General features: G+C 41.7%; 1 protein-coding gene across 1 annotated transcript in view; it reads right to left on the reverse strand.

Annotated features, from left to right (window-relative positions):
- The window catches only part of LOC114443437 (guanine nucleotide exchange factor VAV2-like), a 120,964-nt gene that overhangs the window by 62,992 nt on the left and 31,520 nt on the right, over positions 1-26,452 (reverse strand). The window contains exon 2 of the mRNA XM_028417453.1: positions 11,787-11,903. Within this exon, the coding sequence (XP_028273254.1) occupies positions 11,787-11,903 (117 nt within the window). The remainder of the gene's footprint in view (positions 1-11,786; positions 11,904-26,452) is intronic.

Consider the following 26,452-nt stretch of genomic DNA (forward strand, 5'->3'; position numbering starts at 1 on the left):
TGTCATACAAGGCATGCCACAGGCTAGGGTGAAGTGTCTTGCCCAAGAATACACAACAGTGACTAGGGAGGAGGAACCACCAACCTTCCGGTTACTAGACAACCCTGCTATACCACTGCACCACTGTTGTCCCCAGAGCTAGACAACAATAAAAACCATCAAACACTGCACCATGTTAAAAAAAAATCATATTACATATGAAATTAAATGGAAAAAACCCTACTAAGTCATATTCACACACATCAAACATAACTTCCAACACCATGCAAATCAATTCTCATTATTTGAGGTCACATTACCATTCAATGGCTTCCTGGTTGTATAATGCAAATAGTTAAAAATCTATAGCACAGATGACGTGTTCGTGGGTAGAAAAAAAATTAGCCCATGGTGACTAAAACTGTGACACAACTTGGAAAATGAGTTGCTTGTGATTTTTGTTGCTAATTACTTTTCCAATCATTTCAGTACTGATCCAGAATTCTGTGAGTTTGACAAGATTATTCTGTTCCCTCGCTCTCTTGTCTGTCTCCCTCTATCTCTCCTCTCCTAATCCTTCCTCTGTCTTCTTTCCCTCCTTCTCCTTGAGCCTTCAGGGAGCATCCAGAAGCAAACTAATTTCCCTTCCCCGAAGCCTTGCTGCTCTCGTTGAGCCGGTCCCCCTTCTTCTTCTTCTTTGTCAATCTTTTACCCTAATCTCCATAATGCAGTCTCTGGCAGGAGCTGCTGTGCGTGCTTTGTCCGGGGCTGGGCCCTGGCTCTGGTATGATGAGCAGGTAGCTGTGTATGGCCACTCTCTCTACTGGTAATTGCAGGCAAGGCAGACGGAGAACAGCATGGGGGCAAGGCATGTACACACACATGAAAGCACGCACACATAACTGAGTATTACGTTTGGGAGACGGGAAATAAATGTCAGAAAAGGTCTCCAGAATATTTGATTCTTTAAAAAAGGCCTTCTATGTCACATAAAGCTGTACTTCTATCTATAGTTTAAAATGTTCAAGTAATTTTTGCATTTGATGTGCATTGTTGGTGTTATTAAGTAAACAACACAGAAATAGCACAGGTGAAACCTGCTTTGTTGACACAGGCTCAGTTCCATCAAGTAAGACATGGCACCATAAAAATATCTCACTAAAATGGAATGGAGTTTTTCATGTGAATCATTCCAACTAGGTTAGTGTCAGCACCTGTTGTTACTTTTGGTATAAGCTTTGTTTATTTTATCCTCCTCACACAGCTGTACCTATTTTCTGTGTGGCAATGTAACACATGTGTGTAACATCATATGGCTTTAGGATAACGGTGAGTTCATCTAGGATCCTGAAAAAAAAATGAGATTTCTCAGGCATGATTAACAGTGGGTGCATACTTTCTTGCACATTTATGCAGATGACATGCATCTATTACAAAGCTGCCATCCTGCAGTCAACTGGTTCTTAAGAGAACACTACTGCTATGCAGGTCCAAAACAACTCACCATGATGATGTGTCCTATCAGCCAAGGAAATCCTTGCATGCCTAATGGGTCACCCATGTGTATGCAATATAGGTGTTGGATATTGCTATTATGGAAACCACACAGTGTGTGAGAACCTGACTTTCAGACAGTAAATAAATGACTGGTTCACAGACACAGTGTTGTCTATCACCAGCACAGAGTGAGTGCTTGATATCTACATAGTTATTAGTCACCTACTGCAGAATCGACATATAGGAACATTTACACACAAGGCTGGGGCATAGTATGTCTTCCATTGCTACATTTACTTTGTTATACGTGAATTGAAAACATCACTTTAGGGTTAGGTTAGGTGCCACATAAATCTATCATAGTTATGATTTTGAACACCAAAAAGACATTTGACATGCACATTCTGCATTTTCCGAATTTCCAAAGATTTTTGTTTTGCAGTTTAACATTTATTTAATATTAAAGGTAGGGTAGGAGATTTTGAAAACTCAGTGAGAGTCAGCCAGATTTTGAAAGTAAACACACGCCCCTTTCTCTCGGAGCTCACCCCGAAGCCACGCCTCCCAACCAGTCTGTGACTTCGGCCATCATGCACGTACCTCTCTGGTGCGAGCAGAGCAGAAAGAGAGTGACAACCAGCCAACTCTACGCGCAGGGGCGCCTTGCAGGATTGGCTGATGTTTTTAGCATTTTACAGCTTCTACAGATGATTAATATTCTTCATTTTAAAGCGAAACTGCCGAACAAATCGGTTGCTGTCGGATTGTAAAGAGAAGTTACACTAATTTAACAAAAAGTGCATCAGAAGGAAATCTCCTACCCTACCTTTAAGGTCTATGTGGATTTGGTTCAGAGCACTTTGCCAAAATTATTTATTTCTCAGCCCTAAAAAGTTGGCACACATTTTTTTTAACCCTTTGACATACCCATACCAACCAATCTATAAAATCAGGCAATCTGACTGATATGACATCACAGCTTGATGCCATTGAAATGTGCAGAGTAAACTTTCCATGAATAAGAGAAGGCACTCAAAACCTCAAGTCTACACACACCTACACACCTATTTGCCATTTAAAATGAATATAAAAGCTACTGCTAACAATGCTATTTTCTGTTTACCTCAAATTTCCTAGCCATCATGCGACACACATACACATAAAATCAGTAAATGGAAAGTTTTTACTTTTAACTACACACTAGGCAGTCCACCCCAGTGGCAGCATAAGGGCTGTGCATCATTGCTACTTGCTATGACACACCTGCAGAGAAATAAATGAATAGAAGCACAGAGGGGGGAATCGGTTTAGTGGCCGCCGCGGGGGGCATTTATAACACCTGGCAAACTCCCAGACGGTGCACAATAAGGATTCTGTGCTGCTAGCTTTTATATCAGCCGTATCGAATCACCATGTGCCACGCTGAACGCAGGCTACACCCACAGGTAAAAACACAATAATTGTGACCATAAGGGATCAGAGGTGAGAGATAGAGCAGGAAATGTTTAAAAAAGGTGAGAAAACAAAGCAAAGGAGGACATCTTGACCGAACGATGCGCAATCTGGCAGAGGGAGGGTGTGAAAGGAGGTTGTATAAAGGTAAGTGGGTTCAAGCATCTTGCCAATATCAGTGTGTCACATTGCACAAAGGTGTTACTACAGCTTTCTATAATCCATGCTGCGGGTAATGAGAGACCATGTCATCCATTCAGCCTAATTTCCATTTTACAGCCCTTTGATACGAGGAATCAGAGAGCAATGGCTCCGGCAGAGATTTTATGGACCTGGGCTTCAGTGTGTGTGTATGTTTGAGTGTCCACCTCTGCCTGAGACTATGTGTGCCATCCAGCACTTTGATGTGCCCCTGTTGATGAACTGGACCGTATAAAAAGCAATGACAAATTTAATGGCTTCCACAGACAGTGCTGTCGATGTTCCAATTGAGTGAAGTGGTTATTTCCACTTCTACAGTCATGCATATCTGACACGGTAATATTTGATCAGAGCGAGGTGATAATCCTGCATTTATGTGCTTGACTGAACCTGGTAAAAGGTTCTAGAATCTCTTTCTGATCACAATAATGCTGTCAAGGTTTTGTGCTTTTGTTCTGCTTTAAATCATGTAAAAGACTTAGGTTAAATAAATCATACTTTAAGGGAATCATCCCTAAGTCAGAGGTCATAGCAAACCTCTGAGACCTTATTCACAAGCAAATGACTAAGGTTGATGATTCCTCTTGACTACAAAAAAAAGTTGGTCTTTTTCGTCCAAATGACAAAATCCAGGTCATGAATTTTATAGATTGACAACAATCATACATGTCCTAAAGCTTTCCACAATGGACTCCAAATGACCAAGGTGGATCCTGAAAATCGTTGGTTTGGATGAGAAGCAAATTCAGCACAAGTCCATTGGCTGCTGGCCATGACCTTGCTCCGTCTCTTTTTAGTCAACAATAACAGATAAGCTTGATAGGACGTACTCAACAAGACACAAACTATTTCGTGTTGTCTATCTTTATATACAGTCTATACTGCAGACAGGGCGATGCGTGCCATTTTCATGGATGCACAGGGAATGACTTGATATGTCTACTCTTATTTGTGTGTGTATGTTTTTACAGTTCACATATATCAGGTATAAACACAACCTTGAACTGTCAGTGATTCATATTATATGCTTAAATACCTAAATTGAAACATTACTCTCATGTTCGCACAGCTGAGATCTCCAGCTTGTCTCTATTAGAGTCCAAGCCAAACTCTAATGACTGCCTGGTAGATCTGTCAGTGAACACATGGTCCATTAACATTGGTAGGGTGCAACTAACTGGCAGTGCTTCTCTTTTATTGTCTCTGCCAACTGGTATTACAAATCCATTGCTTCATACTAATAAGTGCAGTACAACAAAAAATCATATAAATACAAACACAATGTTCTGATTTCATTTAAAAAAAACAAAATCAATCTGTGCAATCTGTCTGTATTTTCTAGTTTTGCTAGCCAACCCCCTCCCCTCTTTTTTTGTCAACAAATACGCTGCTATTTGGTAATACTCATGATTTAATCATGGTTTTTGAAAAGCAGCTTAATTCTGATGATCATGCAGCTACCTTTGCATTTATGTGCTCCGCATACCAAATGTCTTCAACAGTAATAAGGAGCTGAGCCAGTGTTTGCTGCGTAATAGTGGCGGATTGGGAAATTACCATCAATTTGAAAGCAAATACGGGATTATTATATAATCCAAGGTATATAAATTAAAGGCACATCCAAACTTGTGCACAATATGGCTGATTTATGAGCTCAGTGGGTTCGTCCTGCAGCTCTATATGTGCGTAATCCCTATGCAATGAAAAAAATGATTGAGGACGGACTCCTCTCTTTTTTTTGGTGATTTTCTTCTTTTTTTCATGCCAGTGATTCCTCAGAGAATGTACCTGTCCATCATAGCTGCGCCTGTGGGGCCTTGGGAAGGAGGTGGGGGGTAGGAGGAGAGATAATGAGAGCTCACACATGCTGCCATGAATTCACAGACTCCTGCTCTGCAGGGGCCCTTCCTATTTATCCCCCTGACTTCAGTCCTGCAGAGCTGCAAAAGCCGGCACCTTAACAACAGGGACACGCCCTTCAGTGACCAATGATTCACAATCATAAAAAGCGATGAGGAGAAGGGCCATGATCGCGCCCCAGAAGCCTTTTTTGGGGGGAACTCAACACAACAACGAGATGGAAAAACTTCAAAGAGCCGGGCCAATTTTTTTTTTTTTTTTTGTCATCTCTGTCATCTTCTCTAGCAGCGCGTAGTAACATTCTCTGCCACCCAAAACAAAAGAGGCCAATTATTTCCACAATAGGATTCAGGCTGCACCGGGGCTTTAAAAAGTTCAATAAATGATTTTTATGTAGCTCATCACTTTAAGCTTTTTGTGCTGGTGGATTTAAATGACACTGTTGCTCAAAGCTGTCAGAGGGAAAATGGTAGCAAAATAAAATGGACGAGGAAGGAGAGGAAATAAAGAGAGAGCGCTTACTGTGAGGATAATGTCTTCACTGCTTCTTAACAAAACATTTGAATGTGGTTTGCGTCACCAGAAAAACAATCTTGTAATAAAAGTCATTTTGACTTAAAATGACTTGTTTTTTTTAATTACAACAAAACACATCAATCTATCTCCATTGTTGTTGTAATGTTTGACTGTTAAGTCAAGCAATAGGGCAAAGGACAGCAGCAGGCGATCCAAATGGCGCCAAAACTTCACACAAGTGGCATATTTTACGACATCTGGAATATTTTTTTTTTGCCATCCATCACACAACCTAGACTGCATAGAGGACAGAGTACAGTACAAGCACAAGCCACCATCCAGCCAGCTCTTCTCAGTCATCATTACAGTGAACCTAAGCACCTTCCGACGGTCCCTGAACCCCATCTCGGACCACAACCTATTGCTCAGCAACCACCTGTTTCCCTGGGCATCGCAGTAAACGAGCAGCGGGAATAATGAGGTTGTGGGAGTTGAGAGAGATGGAAGGGGGTCTAAACGCAGGAAGGGGAGGAGGAAGTTCCCATTTATAATTCATGCCAGGAGAAATATCATCAGCACTGTGGCATTTTGGAATGAATTATTGATCGTGCCTTGGAAGCTTTATGTAAAAAAAAAAAAATTCAGATGAGGGGAGGTCCTGATGGACACTCAGTGAGTGGTATACGTGGATGGGAAAAGTGACCACAAAAGTGTATGCAGAGGCAGGACGGAGGGTTTTTAAAGAAGGTGGAGGAGATAAATTCTCCCTAAAGGGGGTCACTGGGTGTTGTCTGGAATCAAGAGGTGTGCTGTTAGGTGATAGACTACAGTAGTACTAGAAGTACTAGAGAGAAAATATAGTAAGGATACTCTATGTTTGCATTACATTACCAATGACTACAAACACCACATTATGGCTTCAACATTTACAAGAGTCTTAAGATTTCTTTACTTACAAATGTAACTTTATTATGCAATAAATCTCAAAGTGCTTACCTATTTCCACAAGGGTGAGGTAACACAGAATTCTAGCTCTAAAAATTCACTTGGATCCTGACAGTAGGGGTCTGCTGCTGAGGATGTGGTCACTAATGGATGAGAAGGCATTCACCTGACCAGCTTACTGTGGCTGCTTGACCCTTAGGCCTCCCACCATCACTTACTGCTGAACCCTCTGACAGGCACAGATCACTAAGTACCGAGTACCAACACACTATTGACACAGTGGCCATGTGTAATTCATCCCTATTCACTTTATACAACAAAACAAGCCACATGACGATGTCATGCATCAACCTCACAGACCCCAAGACAGACCCTTACCATGACACTTGTTCACGTCTGGTGGCCATATTGTTGAAAATTTTCACACATTGCAATATTAATGTGAGTTAAAAATGAAAAACAACACTGCTTGAGTCTTCATCTTGTTTTGTCACTAACTTTTCATTAACTTGTGCACTTGATGCCAAAAATGTGGGATGTGACACAAAAATTAGGACCACAGATGCCCAGCATTGATTGGCCCATACCAGCCATCAGCACTGCCATGAAAGCTTAGAAGCCTGGAACACACAGAGTATCAGACACATATGATGCTATTTTTGAGAAGCCTAGCTTATCATAAAAATAACTGATGACATGCAGTCTTGTATATACACTGAAAGCCAAACAGAGATCAATGGTTGGATGTGTTTTGCATATTTGGAAGTGTTCACAAAGTACGTGTGAGGGTGTGTAACTGAAGTCAAAACTCAGTTCAGTAAATAGCATTCAGCAGGGCCGGCGGGCTGACGGTAGCCGAGGCACGTTCCAGATGTTAGTAGCACTCTGGGCGTGGATGCTAAGCAACTGGCTATTTTCAGCAGCAGAGCGCGGAAAAAGGAAATGAAAGGAGCAGAGTTCAGCGTGCGTGGAATTCAGGGCAGTGGAGAGGGGTAATCAAACACACGCCGGCCAATGGCAATCACGTTGTCCCGACACAATAGTGGCTCGCCTGCTGCTGGCTTAGTCTTATCACAACACACTCACGGTGAGAGCGGTGCGAGATGAATGAGTGGGGAGAGGAGGACGGAGAGGAGATGGATAGTGTTGGGAAAAAAAAGGTTGGTCCAAATTAAATAAGGGGATTGGTGTGTTTGTGTTCACATTAGCCTTTGTTTGAAGGTTTGCTTTGTGTACTTTGTGGCATTTGGGTGATTACTGGCTGTGATGTGGACCAAATTCGGAGCACCTTACATTAAAAAAAAAAAAAAAAAAAAAAAAAAAAAAAAACTTTCACAACTCACTTCTGAGTGTGTAAACACAACCATTAATGTCAGTTGTCTTTTAGAGGTTTCGTTCATTCAAATTCAGCACGCAAATAAAATCCATTCACCTTGGCACTGCAGTCTTGATGACTCTGACACTTCACAAGCCCTCGCTCCGCGGCTGCTTAGACGAGATAGAGAATGACGCAAGCTGCTCCGTCTGCATCCCAAACAAACCACACAATTCCCTTTAATGAAGTCGGCAAATCTGTCAGAAATCTTCCTCCCTTCGCTGCTTTCCGTTCACAGTCGGAAGATTACCAAACTGTTGATAGATGGTTAACAGGTGCGGGGCTAATTATGCTAATCATGGCAACAGCCAAATAAACTGATTGCCATGTTCATTTAAATGACAGCTATGTTCCTTCGGTGGCTAATTAAAATAAGTTGGGTGAGGCGGCTGGGTTCGGAAAGAGGGAGGCGTTTAAATGAAAACCTTCTCTTGGGTCTACTGTAATAAGCTGTATTTCATTGTTTTAATGATGTCATAATGAATTTCTAATGAAGGGGGATGGTTTTAAGGAGCCAGTGTGGAGATATGTGTGTGACAACATACGGCGAGAGTGGGCTGAAGTGCCATAAGGTATTCCTGAATGAAATGAATCCAGCAATGAAAATAAAAATCAGTAGAGGACATCAAGTAGGTTATGTGCTCCCATCTGTTTCAATGCTAGGCCCATTGGAAAGAGTATAAGGGGGGAGGTTTGGAAAGCGCAATTACTTTTTTATCAGCGCCCCAGCCCCCCTTATGCCTGTGACCTGGGAAAAGCCATCATTAGAGGAAGAGATGGCGACCAGAGGCCAGGGGGAGATGAACCCTTGGTCCCCCGGGCAGGGCAGTGTGGAGGTATAAAAGGTGGACAGGGGCTGATTAATGTTTATAGAAGCAGCTGCTATCAAAAAGCACTCTCTGCTTTAATTCCACTTCTGTGTCATAGCTCTCTCCAACTAAGTTTCTGCTGCACTTGTGTAAATGCCAGAGAGCTTTGTAAGGTTCCCCTGTAGGGACATTATTTCTTCTACCTTTTTGGGACCAAATTTTATTTCATTTTATGTTTTTTTTGTGTGTTGTGTCCCAAAATGCAAGACAACAATGCCATATGCGTTACCTGGCCTCCATATTTTCTGGATCCCTGCCCAGCCCATTAAGCATTTGTAAGTCTGATGAAGGGTGATGAGGTCAGGTGGGCGTCCTTGAGGTCAGAACAGGCACATTCTTCCACAGACACAAACTGGGAAGACCACTAAACTTTTTTTGTTTTGCCATATTGAAATAGGAAAACCAATAAACACACAAAGTTACCATCTAAATACGTGCTCTACCGCTGAAACAGTTAGTCAACGAATGGAGTTTTGGAAGTGACGGTCTGGAAGAGGGAAGACTTCCTGTGCATCTAGCAGGCTGTTGAATCAAAATTTCTACCTATTCAGCTAAAGCACACCAGTTTAATCTGCACATGGTGTCCATTCAACTTTGCTCATACAGTTGTTGTTCTGCAGATGTGGCAGATAACAATGCACTAGACCAGGTGTGAATATCAGCATGTCCATGAAGATATGAAGACAGAATCCTACTCTAACAAGTCCTCATTCATGAGAGTGGTAACATACTGTGGTTTACACTGTGCTATTTGTTACTATTGTTATTCCAGTCTCAGTGCAGAAAGACAGAAAAACTATGCTACACTTAAACAAAACCGCCATTTGATGTGTGAAGGACTGTACCTCTGTTTACACAATCAACGGTAAAGCTGAAGACTGGGGGAGCTTAATGGTGAGCTTGTAATCTTTTAATCCTTTATGTAATGTGCGAACAAAGTAATGATATGGGAAGAATAGATGAAGGATGGCGTGTTGTGATATATATGACAGAAGTTAGAGAATTTCCATTGTTTGCTATCTGGTGTGCGCACAAAGACACTTTTGTGTCACGGTAACAAAAGATGAAAAAGCACATCCAGAAATGAGCCGCAAAAAAAAACAAAAAGCACTGAAGAGACAAACTGCAGGAATAAAACATCCCACTTTATCTTCAGTTTATGAGGCATTCTCACTATTTAAATGTATGCCACATTAGTAGGGATCTACTCAATTCAATATATTATAATGTGATGTTTGGCCTTAATGGAAAATCAATGGTGAGACAAGCCCGCCACCGCTGAGACCATACAAAAGCAATTTCTAAATTGACATATGGAGGGCCTATGTGATTGATTCTGACTGCTGTTGGATTTTAATACCGTTCACTGCGAGCTCATTGACTCTCAGATATCGTCCTGTGGTTTATCTACAAACTGCCAAATGAGTCCTTGTCTCCTTTTTCTTCCGTCTCATCCTTTCTTTCCTCCCTCTTCCATTTTTCAGGCCCCTCTGTTTCTCCGTGGCAGGCAGAGTGGCTGCGTTGCATTAGATATGTTAGATAAATGAGCAGATGACTCTTCTTTTCGAACAAGCCCTTGTTGTAATCAGTCACAGAGGATACAATACAGTTTGTTCATATCTCACCTCAACACAGTAATCCCAATGCTTTAGTGCAAATACTACATGTTCAATCAACTGAAAAGCTACAGTATTAACATTCCCACCGAAGCCATCCTGACACACCGGCGTCAGCTGTCATCATCAATTTAATGACATCATACTAGCCCTTGCTGCTTGTTTTAACAGCCTGCTTATCTGAGAGAGAGCGAGAGAGAGAGAGAGAAGCCAACTACACCCACCCCCAACCCTCAATCTATATACACACACTGCAGCAAGGGATTACAAATTGAGGAGAAACAATTCATTTTCAGAAGCCTATAGTGCACACTGATCATGGATTACCAGGCAATCCCTACCCCTGCCTCTGCCACAGCTCCTTTACCAGAAAACAACCCCATGAGCACTTTTTCAGTGTTTATATATACACACTGTCCACATTAGCAACCTCAGACCTAAAGAGACACCTAGTTCATCCATAACTTGTCTGGATCACAGGAGCAACAAGCTGAGGAAAGAAAGCAGATGTGCTGCTTTTCATGATACACCCACCAGCTGGAGGTATCCCAAGGCAATCCCAGGCCAGGTGGGACGTGTAATCCCTACTGAATTTTCTGGGTTGGATCAGGGTAGTTCAACTGGTATTGGAGATATTTTAGGATATCTTAGAGGATTTGTAGTTAGATACTTAACTACCTTAAATGTTAGGTTGAATGTGTCCAAATCCTTTTACACTCACAGCTGGATGTTTTGGCACAAAGAGTACCCAATGAACCAATTACCAAAACCTACCCCAAGACAAAGTTAAGGAAAGACTTTTGCGAGTGCCTCCTGACTACCCATTTAATAAATACCAAAAAAATCCACTTGAATATCCCATAAAAAAACCTCTATAAAATTAATATGATGTGTGAATGAGTCAGGCACCTTTACTGCGGAGCCCATACACACACACACACACACACATGCACACACACCATAACAGCAGACTGTTAGCACAAAAAAATATAGAGCCGCTCAGTGACATGAAATGATATTGCTGACCCTGAAGTGTTACACCAAATGCACATCGGGGTTTATAACTCCACACTGACAGATAATGTAACGGACAGATTTGACTCTGAACTACATTTAAACTCATGCAAATCACAGGGGAATGCAGTGCTATACTGTGTAAACTCACTCACACACGCCTGCTGTCATCCACAAACACTCACACACGCTGCATTGTAATCAGGGCAAAAAATACAAACACTACAGCCAACAGTGGAGTTTATCCGAAACAAGACAGACTGTCTAACAAGATATGATCGGAAAACTACTGCGTGCCAAGTTTCAAACAGCTCTGAATGATATTATCAGGAACACAAGCAGTATCTTGTCTCCAAACACAGTCTGCAGTGAGACCGTAGCCTATGGGCAGCACTGTTCACAGTGTCAGTTCAAATGCAGAGCACCTAAAAAGTACACCCGTATATCTTATTTTTGACTCACCTTGCCGAAGTCCCTGACATCGAAGAGGTCGAAGGGGTCGAACAGTTCGCTGTTACGAAGGCCGAACTTGTCGTGGCACACTTTGAGAAAGGTCCGAATGTTCTTCAAACAGAGGAACTACAAAAGAGAGAAAGAACATGAAGGTGTAAGTCCAACATCAAGGATTCAAACCAGTGTGATTAAACAAGCCCTCTGAAACGTGTTTAATATTTTCTATCAGTGCTGCAGAATTCCTGTAAATCTTTCATTTCCTGTTTGATAATATCCAGGTTTGTATTCTGCACCAGAAGGCTGAACGGAATGATCGCAGCTGCAGGCGCTGATGAGCTGCTTCTCTGATCCAGATAAGGAGAAGCCACAGAGGGGCTCCGTTCTCCTGACATCTGAGTGCAGAGACGAGGCATCCCTCAGAAAAAGCCCACCAGCGCAGACCTGCCCCTGGGTGCACGTGGCCTGACACTGACCTCACACTGAAAGGTCACAACAATGAAAATGCCTGGAGACACAGAAGCTCCAGCACTAAAGGAAAGCTTACTAATCATTGAAATTGGTTTTACATTCATAGCCAGGAGGAAGTAAGAATCACGTCAAAACATTTACATACAAAAGGACAAAGAAGTAAAAGAAGGCCAAGGGGAAGCAGCAATAAAAAAAGAGTTCAACAACTACGTTTTATGGTGTTTTCTCTGCACACCAAGCAGACAAAAGTGAGGAAATGGAGGCTTGGTGCATGGAGACATATTTTTGGTTACATTTAGGCACTAAAACTACTTTGTTAGGTTAGAAAGGATCACAGTTTGTGTTTAATAACACTTAGACATACTGAAAATTAGCACACCCACATCCAGATTTTCCAGCAAGGGCTACCAAAACAAAGCATGTGCAAGCTTGTCACTGAGAGGGCCCCGTGGTAGGCTATGATAGGAAACCCTAGCATGCCCATAATAAACTACATAATGCACTACTGCCATGGATATTGATGGTCCCAGTCCCCTAAATATGCCGTCACACAGATAAACCTTAAGGGCCGGGGGGCGCAGACCAATAACTGCAGTATTGAAATATTAATGACAAGCATAACTGCAGCCCATCTTCCCTCATTCTCTCTTTATGTGTGGAAAACCTTACCTAGCATGCAAATTGAGATATGCCCTTTCGGTTCAGCGTGTTTCTGAGCATGGAAGCAGAACATACACACAAAAGAGATTCAAACAAAACGCATGATTGCCTTGATTCCACTGAAAGCTGTGAACAACATGTTTCAGTCTTGCAAGGGCTGGTGAAATAAGCAGCATCACTGTAACCCGCACTTCATGTCAGGTTAATGTTGCATTCAAGGCAAACACAGCAGCACCAGTGGGTTTTCATTCAGGTGCGGTATCGCGCTACAAAGCATCCACAATGAAAAGATGCGCATTGGTCTCATTTAGATCTCACAGTAGCTTGATGAGCTATAGTTTCCCGGTGACCATGGGAGACATCATCTACATCATCAGCTTCCTGTACTAATTAGCTTTCACGCTTTGGATAAACACATCAAAAAAAAAAAAAAAAAAAATTTGTTACCACCTCAGTAATTTTTCAGATCATCTGATAAAGCGCCCTGGTATTTTATGATATTTTACCCTGGCTCTCCCAGCTACACCTGAGAGCCCTGCTGACTCATTCTCATTCATGTGTGCACATCTGCTCAGTCCTAGTGTCATAGATGTGAACCCCATAAGAGAGTCACACCAACCAGTGAAAAAGAAATGCCATTGGTTGGCTAGCCAACGTGACATTTGGAGTTCAGCAGCGAAGGTTATCGCGTCTACAGATCCTCACGTGCACTGGTGAGAGGAGGGGGGGGAAAGCATATTTTTCCAGCTATATATGAAAAGGTAACATTTGCTGGAGTGGTTTGGAGACGAGAGAGGGGCTCTGCAGATATAGATCAGGAGGGGGAAAGATGTGTCTGACATTCTAATGTATGTTTGGCGATAAGAGAGCCAAGGTAGGGGTAGGAAGACTGGCTATGATCTGAAAAAAAAGAAAAAAAAATATCCACCATTTCTTGGCGAGTGTGTGTGCACCCGGGGATAAACAGAACACGGTCATCTCCTGAGGCGGAGGATGCCCTCAGAGAAATCAATCTGGAATTACTTCACTGTCTGCAACATATTCAAGGCTGGGCACAGGCTCCATTTTTCACAGTGTGTACTAAACTGATGCTGAAAGAAAACATACACATTTATTGTGTATACAGTCTCAGAGTATAGTTTTAACTCATTTAATGAAATGAGTAAATGCAAGATATTTATTTAAGCAACAAATGTGAGACAATCTCCATAGACCTCCATGTTAAAATTACTTTACAACAAAAATAAATTTGTTCCCAACGTGGTGAAAACACAGTTTAGTTTGCGTCATACCTAAGCTCCACTCGCCCACTTTGCCCTGCCCATATGCCCATATGTGGATGATGGAATGAGGTGCTGCCTCCAACAGTAGCCTCCAACACTCGGCCTCAAAACCCCTATTGTGGTCATTGTCTCAGTTTAGACCATTCATTTAACACATTTTTTTTGAATCACTGTTTGAGGTTTTTGGCACCAAAATCATAATACTTGGTTAAGTTCAGCCAAAATTTCCTGTTTCACAACTTCAAGTCAAACCTTGTCCTCCTGCAAGACGTGTCTCTGCCATTTTATTAGCCTCTAGGATGGCAAGTCCTGTCTTGTGCAGCAGTTTTTAATATGCACTTATTCATAATATTAATACAAATAATTTAAAACACTGTAAACCATTGTTAGGCATTTGTCTTTCTTATCTGCTAAAGTTGAAAAACAATAATTTAAAAAAATATCAATAAATGATTAAAATAATAATGGCAGCAGCCCTGTTTCAAATAAATAAATAAATAAATCAGATAGTCACTGTTCCAGTACCCCTGCATCTTGTGTTTGAGTGTTTCAAAGAACAAAAAACAAATCTCCCCATGTGTGGTTTAAAAAAAAAAAAAAAACAAGAAAAAAAAAGACTGCAATAAAATACAAATACAAGCGAAGACAGCGTACAGATGTGTTCAGATCTGTTCCCTTTTGGTGATTATATTACCATTCCCATCTTGTACACCTGATGCCTCCGTTCGGAGAGGAAAATACAGACATGGAATCTTGTGTAAATATTTTCACAAGAGAGACCAGAGAAAACACACGTGAGCACAAACAAGCATGCCTGCATGTGTGTGTTTGCAAGCACTCGAGTATGTTTACCACTTACATGGAGCGTTTGCCTTTTTTCAGCTATTGTGTCAACCGAAAGCTGATGGTTCACTTGTACTTTCTGGCCCTTTAAATGTGTCTCTTAAAGCTTAAAAACAAGTGCAGAATTAATCAGATGCACACCTCCATATATGCACAAACAGGAAATAAATAAATAGAAATCAGACTTTAGGCCAGAAAAAAAGAGTAGAAGTGAAGATCTGGGGAAAAGAAGAAGTTAAAAAGCTGGTGATCTCAGGTGTGGTATGACAGCAGACGTTTTAACACGGTGGCTTGTGTGCTCCACTGGAGCAACAACTCTCTGATTTTTGACTTCTCAAGAGCAAACAAGTCTTAAAAGAGTGCAGAGAGGAAAGGAAGATGGAGCAGCAAAGACCAAGAAGTCAGGTAACAAAGACCCATCACATTCTTGACAAGCCCTTCTACCATATCACCACTCTGCATCACGCAGGGAATAATGCATTATTCCTCTGGGAGGGAGGCCCTTATCTGCACACACACTCCTACATGCTCATATCTGCAGACACAAATTAAAATTTCCTCCAAAAAAAAATCAGAATGTAGGAAAGGTTTTGAAAGAAGGCAAGAGGAGGAGGAGGATAATTTAGAATATATTTTTTGGTGTCAGGAAGAGGAAAAACAGAGAACACCAACACAGAGAAAACCTGTGCAGAGGTCTGGAAAATCCTGGATGCATAAGGTACGTAAGTAAGGTGAATGTGATAAAAGTTACAAAAAAAAATCAATTGAAAACAGTGTGAAAATGTGTGTAGCTTCCAGCTACAGCATCATGCATTTGGCACAGGCTCATCCTGTTTACCGCATCTGTAATAATATATTCACTATCACGGGAAATAAAGCAGTTATTCTTAATTTAATAACGTTCATTAAATCCTCCAAAGTAGCAGAGCAGCATTGTTGTCCATTTTAGAGTCAGTCTCCCAGGAGGAGCATATCATAAATGTTACAGGTGCTTTTTGAGGAAGAGGAATAATTAGCAGGCAGAGCAATTAAAGGGAGAGGGGAGGAGAGGAGAGGAGAGGAGAGGAGAGGAGAGGAGAGGAGAGGAGAGGAGAGAGGAGGAGAGGAGGCAAGTGAGGAGAGGGGGAGGAGGCAAGTGAGGAGAGGCTGGAATACCCAGCAGACTGAGGTGAGTCAGAGAGATGATCAGATACTCAGACAGCCAGTCAGAGAACTGGTGTCAATAAAAGAGACTGATGCCTGTCTGGGAACTGTGCACGAGATAAATGTTCATACACACATAGACTCACACATACCCGCATGTTGTGTCTAGGGGCATTGAATCATTCAGCGCCTTCAGAACAACAGGAAGAGGGGTCTCAGCAGGTGAGAGAGCTATGACCATAAAAGAAGGCTGGCTGAGTTCTTTCAGACAGTCTAAACACACACACACACACACACACAGTATCGCACACAAGCACTCGGTCAGCTACAGGTGTTGTTGTCTCTCCTGAACTTTGAAGCCACAGCCAGAGAGGCTTTTGCACTTTCATTGAAGAGATTTATGCTTTGCAGTGAAGTGCACTCAGCCTTTCAAAATAAACCTCATCCAAATACTTGACTCGCACAGAAAACGTTCATTATACTAGCCGTGTAATACCTCATTCAGTCCAGTGCATTCAATGACCAGCTAAAAAAATGGGAGGAAAAAAAGCCCTTGAAAAGGATTTTAACCTTCATGAGCCTCAGCTCTGTCACAGGGTGATGAAGACTTTAACTGAGTTTGACTAGTGAAAGACTGAATCATTGGAAATAATGGACTGACAAATAACATCACAGCAATCTAAATCTTTGAAACAAAGTCTACAGTCTGCCAACACTGGCATCATCTTGTATTCTTAATGGTGTTTTTGCATCAATGATTCATTTTCTAGAAACTGACAAGAAGATGCAAACATGCAAAAGTTATATGTAAAATAATGTAAAAAAAATAGCATTCTGCATATGCACGATATACAAGCAAATAATATCTGAATGTAAAAATAGAAACATTTATATGTTGCACGGCGCTGTTTAAATGGCACGTGCCAGGTGAGCATGAGCAGGTGGGCTGCTCTATCCTGCTTCCAGGTCACCCAGATGTTAAAGTCAGTGAGGAGAAAGGCCCTGCTCCTGCAAAATTATAGTAGGCGGACACGGCATGAATAATGCATTGCGATAGTATGCAAATGCGTTAATCTTATCCTATTACCCTTAAAAGCCTGTAAGCAGGCAAAGATTGACCACAGTTTTAAATCTCGTACAACCCCTCAGCAGCCGAAGCAAGAACTGCTTCGTTAGCGAGGCCCGCGTGGCTCCTGTTTAAAATATGGAAGTTAAAAAGGCTAAGTACGGTTTTTAGTGAGGTTAATCTCCATTACAAAAGGAGATAATTCAGCACAGAGCTGAGCTTCTGGTGGGAGAAAGTCACCGTGACTGCAGAGCGTGACTCCATAATTGAATCAAAACCCCACCTTCACCTTTACACTGGCCATCGCAGGCCTCTGACATCATACCCACCACACATGAGAAAGAATGCATTAGATGTACTACTGTAGCATGCTCACCATAGTAGGTCATTCGTGAGAATAGAGGAGCAGTGAACCTGAAGCTAGCTTTAAAAAAAAAAAGGAGACCCCTTCCTGGGGAAGGAAAGCCTTTTTGTAAGGTTGAGATTGAAAAGAGAAGAGAAGCGTTATGTCTTCAAGGTACAGCGCTTTACTGATGCGGAAATGACCACAGCTATAGAAACAAAGGATCCGCTCACATGGATAGTGGTGAGAAGGAGGGAAGAGGGCTGTGCCAGTTGGTGAGTCGGATGTCTTAGAAGAGAAAGACAAATACTGTGTGTATTATAACTAATTTCTTTTTCAGCAATATAATGATTTTTCCCTAAGTGGTAGGCCAAAAGTGGACTTATCCTGGAACAACCATGGGATTTTTTATGGAGGTTATCTTGCACGAGATGTGCACAATATTTAAATGTTTAAAATTTTCTCCAGAGATAATCTGGTTAACGTATATCAGTACAAAACAAAAGTATGTTCATGGGTTCTTTGTACATTCATTCATTCTTTAACAACAAAGGGTGTTTTTGTACTGCAGGAGCTGAGGGAAGGTGTGAGATGACACAATCTTTTACCTCCTAATTAATCCTGTCAGGCTTTGTTTGGGATCAGCTTCTGAGGCGAAGCAATTCATTCTTTTCTCTGCTGTTTTTTGTTTTTGTTTTGGGCTGGATTCAATTTAAAAAAAAAAAAATACTGTTTTTTTGTTAACCTTCGGATTAAAACTGGAAGGGAGCCAAGATGTGAGATTATACCCAATCAGTTGCAAATCCCACTGTGCAGCATTTCAGTGAGGTGCCTCTCTGTAGTAAACACTTCTGTATCCTCCCAAAAACCATCCATAAAGAGGCAAAAAGGTGCTGGACTATCAAAAATGGCCTGTTAGTTCCTGCAGTAGAAAACAACATGCGACCCTAACGGCCCTAAAAGTGGCCCAGCGAATTCAGGATGTAGAAAAACAAACAGTAAGGTTGAGGCCACTTTAAAAACTGCCCTGGAAGAAGCCATATGAGAGACGTTCCAGGGGTGGAACGCGCAGTATAATGTTGTGGACCACCAAGTTCCTGCAGTGGAAAAATGTCCAGTTCCCCCTAAGCTTCAAGCTGGCAAAGAGTCTCACACAGCATCAGGTAACCAGTTCGAAACCGTTTTAGCTTTTAACACAAGCTCCATTTATTTTTTTTATTTTTTATTTTTTTTTAAGATCGACAGTTAGTGTGCACCACTGAATGGATCTGTCATGTGAATTGTGCACAAAAGGGAAGTGAAAATGTTCGATTTTCGCATGATATAGAGAGAAAAGAGGCGAGTTCAAGTCAAAATGGACAGAGAGCATATACTCTATTATCATTTTAATTCTACCTGACCTGATTTTTCAATTTCCGCTCCTCTTTTTCTCACATCTCTGTGGAACAATAATAATTCATCAGGTTTTCTTTTCTTCCAGCAGTGTGAGATTTTTACCTCTATTTTGTGCACGAGAGGCTTCACCTTCGCATGACCAGCCATATCTCCGTTTGCACTGTCAAACAGAGGCAGCCTATAATACATACCATCTATCGGCCTGTTTTCCCCTGGCAGCTGTCCTGTGTTGTTGCTTGTGCAGGGTGAATATTGCACAAGGAAATTTTTTTTCATTTTCTTTCTGCAGCTGTTCAAACACTTACGAAAAGTGTTCACACAATGTAAAACCAGAAAGCCCAGAAGCTCTAACATCTCACTGCATAATGCAGTCCTCCAGGTTCTATCCTTCCACTTATACAAATCTGTGTTGTATCTAAGCAACAGGCCATAGAGCCGTGACTCAGGAGAGGAGCGTCTGTTTCAGGCATTTCCACTCAGGCTATAGCTGCAGATTCAAGGCTTGATGAATGTGAGAAGGAGGTCCGCCGAGAATCCCAGACACCCATGGATCAATGGCCAGGTAATTTATGACACAAGACCAGGGAGAGGAAGACTGCATCTATCTTTTCCCCGGTGAGTTTTCCTCACAACTAAAGACTCATCGTAGTGATTTAGATCCCCCACAAGATCCATAACCTGTTACTTCTTTCTACTGAAAACAACTGCTCATATACACAAAGTAAACCACGATTAAAAGCGCCTAACTGGACTGAGCATGGCCATAGTCGCGGCGCATTAAGTCCATTACATTTGAATAATGTTTGGCAGTGCTGTTGTCACTAGAGGCTTTTAAACACACGGTCCAAAAAAAAGTCACAAGGAAATTACATCTATGCAGATTTATGTGTTATGACACAGCAACGCTGCGATAATATTAACGCTCACTTAGCACATTAAATTTCATCTTACATGGAATAATCTATAAAGACTAATACTTCCAAAGCATCCAAAGCAAATTATTCTTACACCGGGACAAAGTCAGGCACAGATGAATCCTGTGTTAAGCCGCTACATATGCAAACTGTGAAATGATTCGTGTGTCTCCAGAAGGTAAATCAGGAGGACGACTCTCTCACTGTGTACAAAGCTGTGGTGAACCAGCTCTTTGCTGTTATTTCTGATGAACATACCATTGCCATGCATAACATACTGTTGCTATGGACACAGGCGTGTAAAATGTGTGTTTTTTTACCCCTAGATATTGCTCAAATTCTTACTGTATTTTGGTCTATTTCAGAGTCTTAAGATGTCACAAGATGCTACTTTTGGTGTAGGATAAGTGTGACAACTAAAGGATTAAAGAATAATTACAAGTTTTATAATCTTTAGTCTGCATCCGTAAATGTTACTAAAAAGAAAGGATTAGGGCAAAAAACTGAAAGCACTGCTACTGCCGGATGTTTGTAGAGGCTATCTGGTACACTGGGGATGCAGCACTGTGCTCTTGATGGCTCTGATTATCTCCAAGGTGACTAATGCTATTAACACAGAGAACAGCCTGTTAATTACCCAACTGGCTCCGAAGCCAAGCTTGGCCCTTTTTAATCATAGCACAGCCTGTATAAACAATGCTTCAATCATCACGCGACACACAATACACCAATAAGCCAATTTACAGATTAAGTCGATTGGACGGGTGAATACTCTGAGATGCAGTTTACATCCACTCAGTGGTGTACTTGACAGTGGGCGAGCTTTCCACTGGGCACTCAACCAGAGTGAATGCAATGTGAAACCAATAGCTTCTGTGATTTCATGTGAAGCTGTCCGATCATACACGCACCACGCTCCATGTTTGCACATACTGATAAAATCTTATTTGATCAGAGCACTAAAAGACGGCTATGGATGCAGATGTGTAAACACAACAGACACCGCACAGACGAAATAAACATATCCATCCATCAGCAGCCAGCAAAGGTTTATATTACTCATGTCATAAAAACACTAATGTCAAAAAACAAAACCATAAAAGCTCCTTCATTAAGGATGAGGTCAAGCCAACACATCCTCTCATATAATGGAAATGTGTCAATTAGCAATGGTCATTCAGGCAAATCAGTTTAAACTGACTGGAGATAAGCATTAATCCAAGCAAACTGCTCCAGAGGGCAACAAGCTTCTCTGACATTTTTTTTTTGGTTCCACACCCAGCAGGAAAATTTACCTGTATTTTTCAGTTGAGTACAGGATATAAACGGTTAATATACATGCCAAAAAAACAGGAAGTAGCAGTACCAAAAGTACCAGGCTATTGAGGGCCTTTGTGCGTCCCCATCAGCAGAACTTCCCTCTACATGCTCATAAGGTATCCACGGCAACTAAGGTTGAGAACTATTTTGCAGTAACCACTTTTTGGTGCTTTAGTGTGATGACAACCGAACAACATCATACAAAATAGTGAAAATCAGCTGGTTCTTATCAATAATTTATCCCACCAATTAATTAATTAGCTAAAGTTGTAGACTATTAACCGCTAACTTGCGGTTAATAGTCATGTGATAATAGTGATGTTTTATCATCAATTTAACATCAAATTTAACTGCTTTAACAGCTGCAACTTGCCCTTGTCCCCCTCTCTGAGAGAGAAGACACACACAACAGACATAAATGCTGAATGGCATGATTGGGTCATACCTGTTATAGCCAGTATCAGCTCCAAGTTCCTGCAGTTGAAAAACGGCAATAGCTTCTTTATTATAGAACACTTGGTGTCTGACTTGCTAATTCTTACAATATTTGTAAATTATTGCTGGTTCTCCCTGTCTAGAATCTGGGAAATCAAGCTCATATATTGCAATTTCTTAGCGTGTTAGGAGAGAGAGGGGGCTCTGCACTTCAATCCTTGTGTTGTTCAGCATTTTAGCACCTCATATATTAGTGCTTTTAATCAGACATTTGCAAATTCTACCCAACTGGGTTTGTTCTTATATTTATTACATGCAGTGTGAAATGACTTTTTAACCTTTTCTAAAGTGCTTATTTTGACAGAGCTGATTCTTGGCATTTTACAAAATTGACCTGACCCATGTCAGCATACATAAGTCACAGTTAGCTGGTCATTCCAGGGCTGTTTACAACCCAGTAATTACTGCCTCCACTGAGGGGGCATCCGCCTCTATTTTTTTTTTCCCGGGATCTTTCCCTCAACCTTAAACACGTCAACATTCTGGCCTAAATGAAAGCAACCCTGTTTACACTTTAGCTCGACAGCTTAAGGTCAGCGGATACTGTCCTCTGTCACATTGTATCACATTGACACGACCTCTTTTTTGAGGCCCTTATCACCCAGAGTAGCCACGCAGCCAGCATCATTATGTATTGGAGTCTACTTCCTGTTTATACTTCCATGGCAAATTGCATTGGAAAGCTTGTTGGCTCTGTCCCTCACAATTAATCACTGTTGAGACAAAAAACATTGTCACAGCGGAAAGAAGAAGGAGCTTAAACGGAGAGGCACGGGAGGGTGATATGTGTGTTTTTGTGCAGCTCCAAGCTTACAACGACACAGAGGAAGTGCTTGTTGTGAAAGTCTCTCATCTTTATGACAGCTAATTATCCATTTACATCACTCCTTCTGCATTATCAGAGGAAACAGTCATAATTTACCCACACCTGTCTGTATGATCTTCCCTGCACCATTCCTGTGTGAAATTGATTTAACTTCCCTCATATCTATGACCCCAGCTGTCCTCCCTGCTTCCAGGTAGACTAGAAAAATCTGAGACATCAAATAGCAGACAGCAAAAAGAAAAAAAAAGGGCTTAACTCTTATCTTTCATAGAGCGAAAAACATGGAGAAGTCTGGATGAAAAAGAGATACAAAGAGCCTTGTCAGACAGATACAGCGGCGCCGGAGAGCAAGGCAGGATCAAACGTCCAGTTTCTGCCGGTAATCCTCCTCGAGTGGAGTAGGAAGGGAGGTGGGAGATGGAAGCAGGAGGGGAGTAATGGAGGAGAGGGGGCGACTGGCTGCTGTGCCACAGAAAGCAAATGTTACTGGCTTTTTCATCCAGCAGGGCGAAGCGACGCCAGCCCCTCCACAGCTCTCCAGACAGTCTGGCACACGGGCCACAGGAGGAAACCTTTGGAAAGATCACAGCCCCAAGCCTAGAGCATGGAAAGAGTATGTGTATATTATGTGTGTGTGTGTGTGTGTGTGAGCCTGTACCATAATTGGAGGTTTTTTAGGCCCGGTGTTTCAAATTCCACAACATGGCAGCAGAGTAAACTAACCTACAAAAGCACAATGTTATCCCTCATTTCATAACTCAAAGATAACACCAGGAATGTGTAGCACATTTAGACATTCGGCACTGCATCGTCACAGAGCTCTTCATACAAAATGCAATAAAACATTAAATGCACTCACTCAGGAATATTTATTTTAAGCAAAGTCACTGTGTCAAAGCTGACAAAGCTGAAACATTTATAAATGAACATCTGAAAGTAAGCATTTGTTGCCATCTCTCCTGACCAGGGCCAAAATCTATAAGGTTACCTTACAGACTAAACTCAGGGTGGAAAATAAGGTCACAGAGGTAACTTCCTGGTCAGCCTGTGACACAGAAACCCACGGAACATCCGGTGATATCGACATGCTCTAATTCCTATGATAGTCCTAAATATGTAATGCCGGTGTAAATGTTTAACAGTATTGGCTCAGAAATAGTAGGAGGTCAAAGGTTTTTGTTGCTGAACTTATGACCCTGGCATTGAAAAGAATGGGATTGTCACAATAAACTGTGACCAACTATACACAGATCTTTCACGACAGAATGTGTTTGGTTATGGTGGTATATGATGTACATGTTGGCCGTGCCCAAGTCTGCCTAAAATCTGATTAATCCATATACAGGCAAAGAAGTAATGTGCAAGTAAGGCAGAGGTGGGCAGCAGTCACATGAGGCCATGTTCACACTGGAGAAAGTCAATCCAGTTGGAGTAGGATTGAATCTGGATAGCCTTTAAGCTGGATACATTCATACCTATTTTCAAATCTGACTATCACACGCGCGTGTCTGCGCTGAGTCCAGTTTAACCCGGCTTGTTTGTTATCCTCCAAACCACTAGGTGGCATCTCGTAATATACAGAGTCCGTTCAGGCCGCCGCAGACGTAAAGTGCATGCGTCATGTGTTTTCTTTCTTTCGTCAAAGCTGTCATAGTTCAAGTATCACATCACTAGCACTAGCCGGATTTGCATTCAGACCTTAGCCAGATTAGATCCACTTCCAAGAAAATCAGTCTATAAACCACTTCTACATGCACTCACCTGTGCAATAACTGTTAATATGTAAACTGTCTATTTTATAATGTATATATCTTTTTATTGGTAGTCTATTTTATAATGTATATACCTGTTTCTTAACTTATCCCTTGCTGTCTGTATGCCATTGCAAAAATGCAATTTCCCCATTGTGGGACTAATAAAGGTTTCTTAATCTTTCTTAATCTTAATCCGGATATATCATGATTCGCGTTGTTCAGACTCAGAAAAAACCTATCCGGATATATCTGGATTCGGCCCGAATCCAGCTCTAGCAGGATTGATTTCCCCAGTGTGAATGGAGTCTTAGTCACAAAGTCAGCCTTCACCTGTCCCTTCAAGTGGCCATACCCTAAATTATACAATTTTAAGCTTTGATAATATTAAAATGATCAAAACAAGACTAGTTTCATAAGACACTATGAACAACTTTATTTCTGCTGTAAAGTTTCACTTTTGGAGCTCAATCTAATGCTAAAAGCATTACTGAAAAAATAACAGTTTATATGATGACCGAGCCATGGGAATAACATGGCCAGCAACTTTAAGGATCTGTGAAAGAGCAACACGGTCAATCATCAACTGCTAAGTGATGCTATGAGCTATGGTTACAGTGAGGGGGGTCCCAGTGGGCAGAGGTGAGAGAAACTAAGAGGCAGAAACAGCTTGATAAACCAGCTCTCTCTTCTCCATCTCCCACGCAGTTGGACACTGCCTGCAGCACCTCTTTAAAAATAGGAGAGAGAGAAAAAGCTGTCACTCTGGATTTAGCCTACTTTCCGACATGTGCATTAATTTCAAAGCAGATGGCAAAAAAAAGAGAGTGGGCTAAGAGGGAGGGGCATCTTCTAAGCTGCTGAATAACAGAGTGGAGAGCTGCACATGAAAGACAGAGCAGAGAGCTCTGGTGACCGAAGAAAACAGGGTTAGCACTTATTTCAAAGCAGATTCGAGCCTTATCATTTATAAAGATGATTATTTTGTGCAGTTCAGGTGTTTGTGTGTGTGTCTCAGGTTAGAAAAAAAATAAAAGAGAGCATGCAGAAACTCACTAGGAAGTATTACTTCATGAAAACTTTTATCGATTTGTTAACCCACTCTTCCCTTGTAGGCACTTATCTTCATAGCCTGTCAAGGTGAGAGGTCCAAATATAAATCAAGACATATTCTCTCAAAATGAAATAAAAGAAGGCAGAGATGGAGCAATAGACCTTAGAATAGATACATCTCTCTGTACTAAACATCCCCTGCAGACCAGGAAAAATTGCAAGCAGTAAACAGCTCTGCCATAAAGACCTCAACAAACCCCACGCAGCGCTGATAAAGCTGTTCCTATACGCTGGGAGCAAGGTGAAGCAATCAACTGTACTGTAATCAGTCTATCTTTAATTAATTAACATGCAAGCCCATCGTGAGTTGAGTTGATGCGCAGCGAGTTTGGTAAATCATATCACAAACAAGCCGTCCTCAAGGACGATCATTAATCACACGATCAGCCCATCATGACGAGCGTCCTTGAGGTATTTTCCTATCCCTGTTTGTCGGCTTCAATTGCAGGCTTATCAGCTCTAAAGGTTTCCATAATGCAGTATCAACACTAACACCCATATGGGAATTTATTCATGTTTTCAGTTTTGAAAACTGCTAAAGCATGTCGGCTTTACTGCCTGCTAGATGATGATGCTCTGAGTCAGAGGTGGAGACGGATGCACCCGAGGGCAGAGGTGGAGGCGGAAGTGAGTCCGTCTGCGTCCGAGCTCAATGCAACTCCCTTCTAGAAGTAATCAAACAAGGCTGGGATGTGACGTCAGAACATCAGTCATCCTCATTTAAGAGGAGAAAAGCAGCTGAATGAGGCAGAAGACCAAAAAGCAATGAGTAAAGCCACGTGTAAACTGCAGTGCCAAAATATACTGCTATGTCTGCTAGTGCAAAGCTGCAGCTATATGCTCAGCTGGCGGCAACAGGATCAGATAGGACCCACTGTCCTGCCTCTGTAGTTTTCAAACAAAATACCTGAAAAAAGCAGAGTACACAGATTTGAGCTCAAGTCGTTTTATCTCAAAGACCATCATAACGTAAAAAAACATCAAGTTCCTGGAGGTCAGTTTTGTCCTGTTACAAGTGTTTTCATGTGTAGTATGCAGCTACAGCTGATTCGAGG

Source organism: Parambassis ranga, chromosome 12 (assembly GCF_900634625.1).
Source record: "Parambassis ranga chromosome 12, fParRan2.1, whole genome shotgun sequence".
Lineage (NCBI taxonomy): Eukaryota > Metazoa > Chordata > Actinopteri > Ambassidae > Parambassis > Parambassis ranga.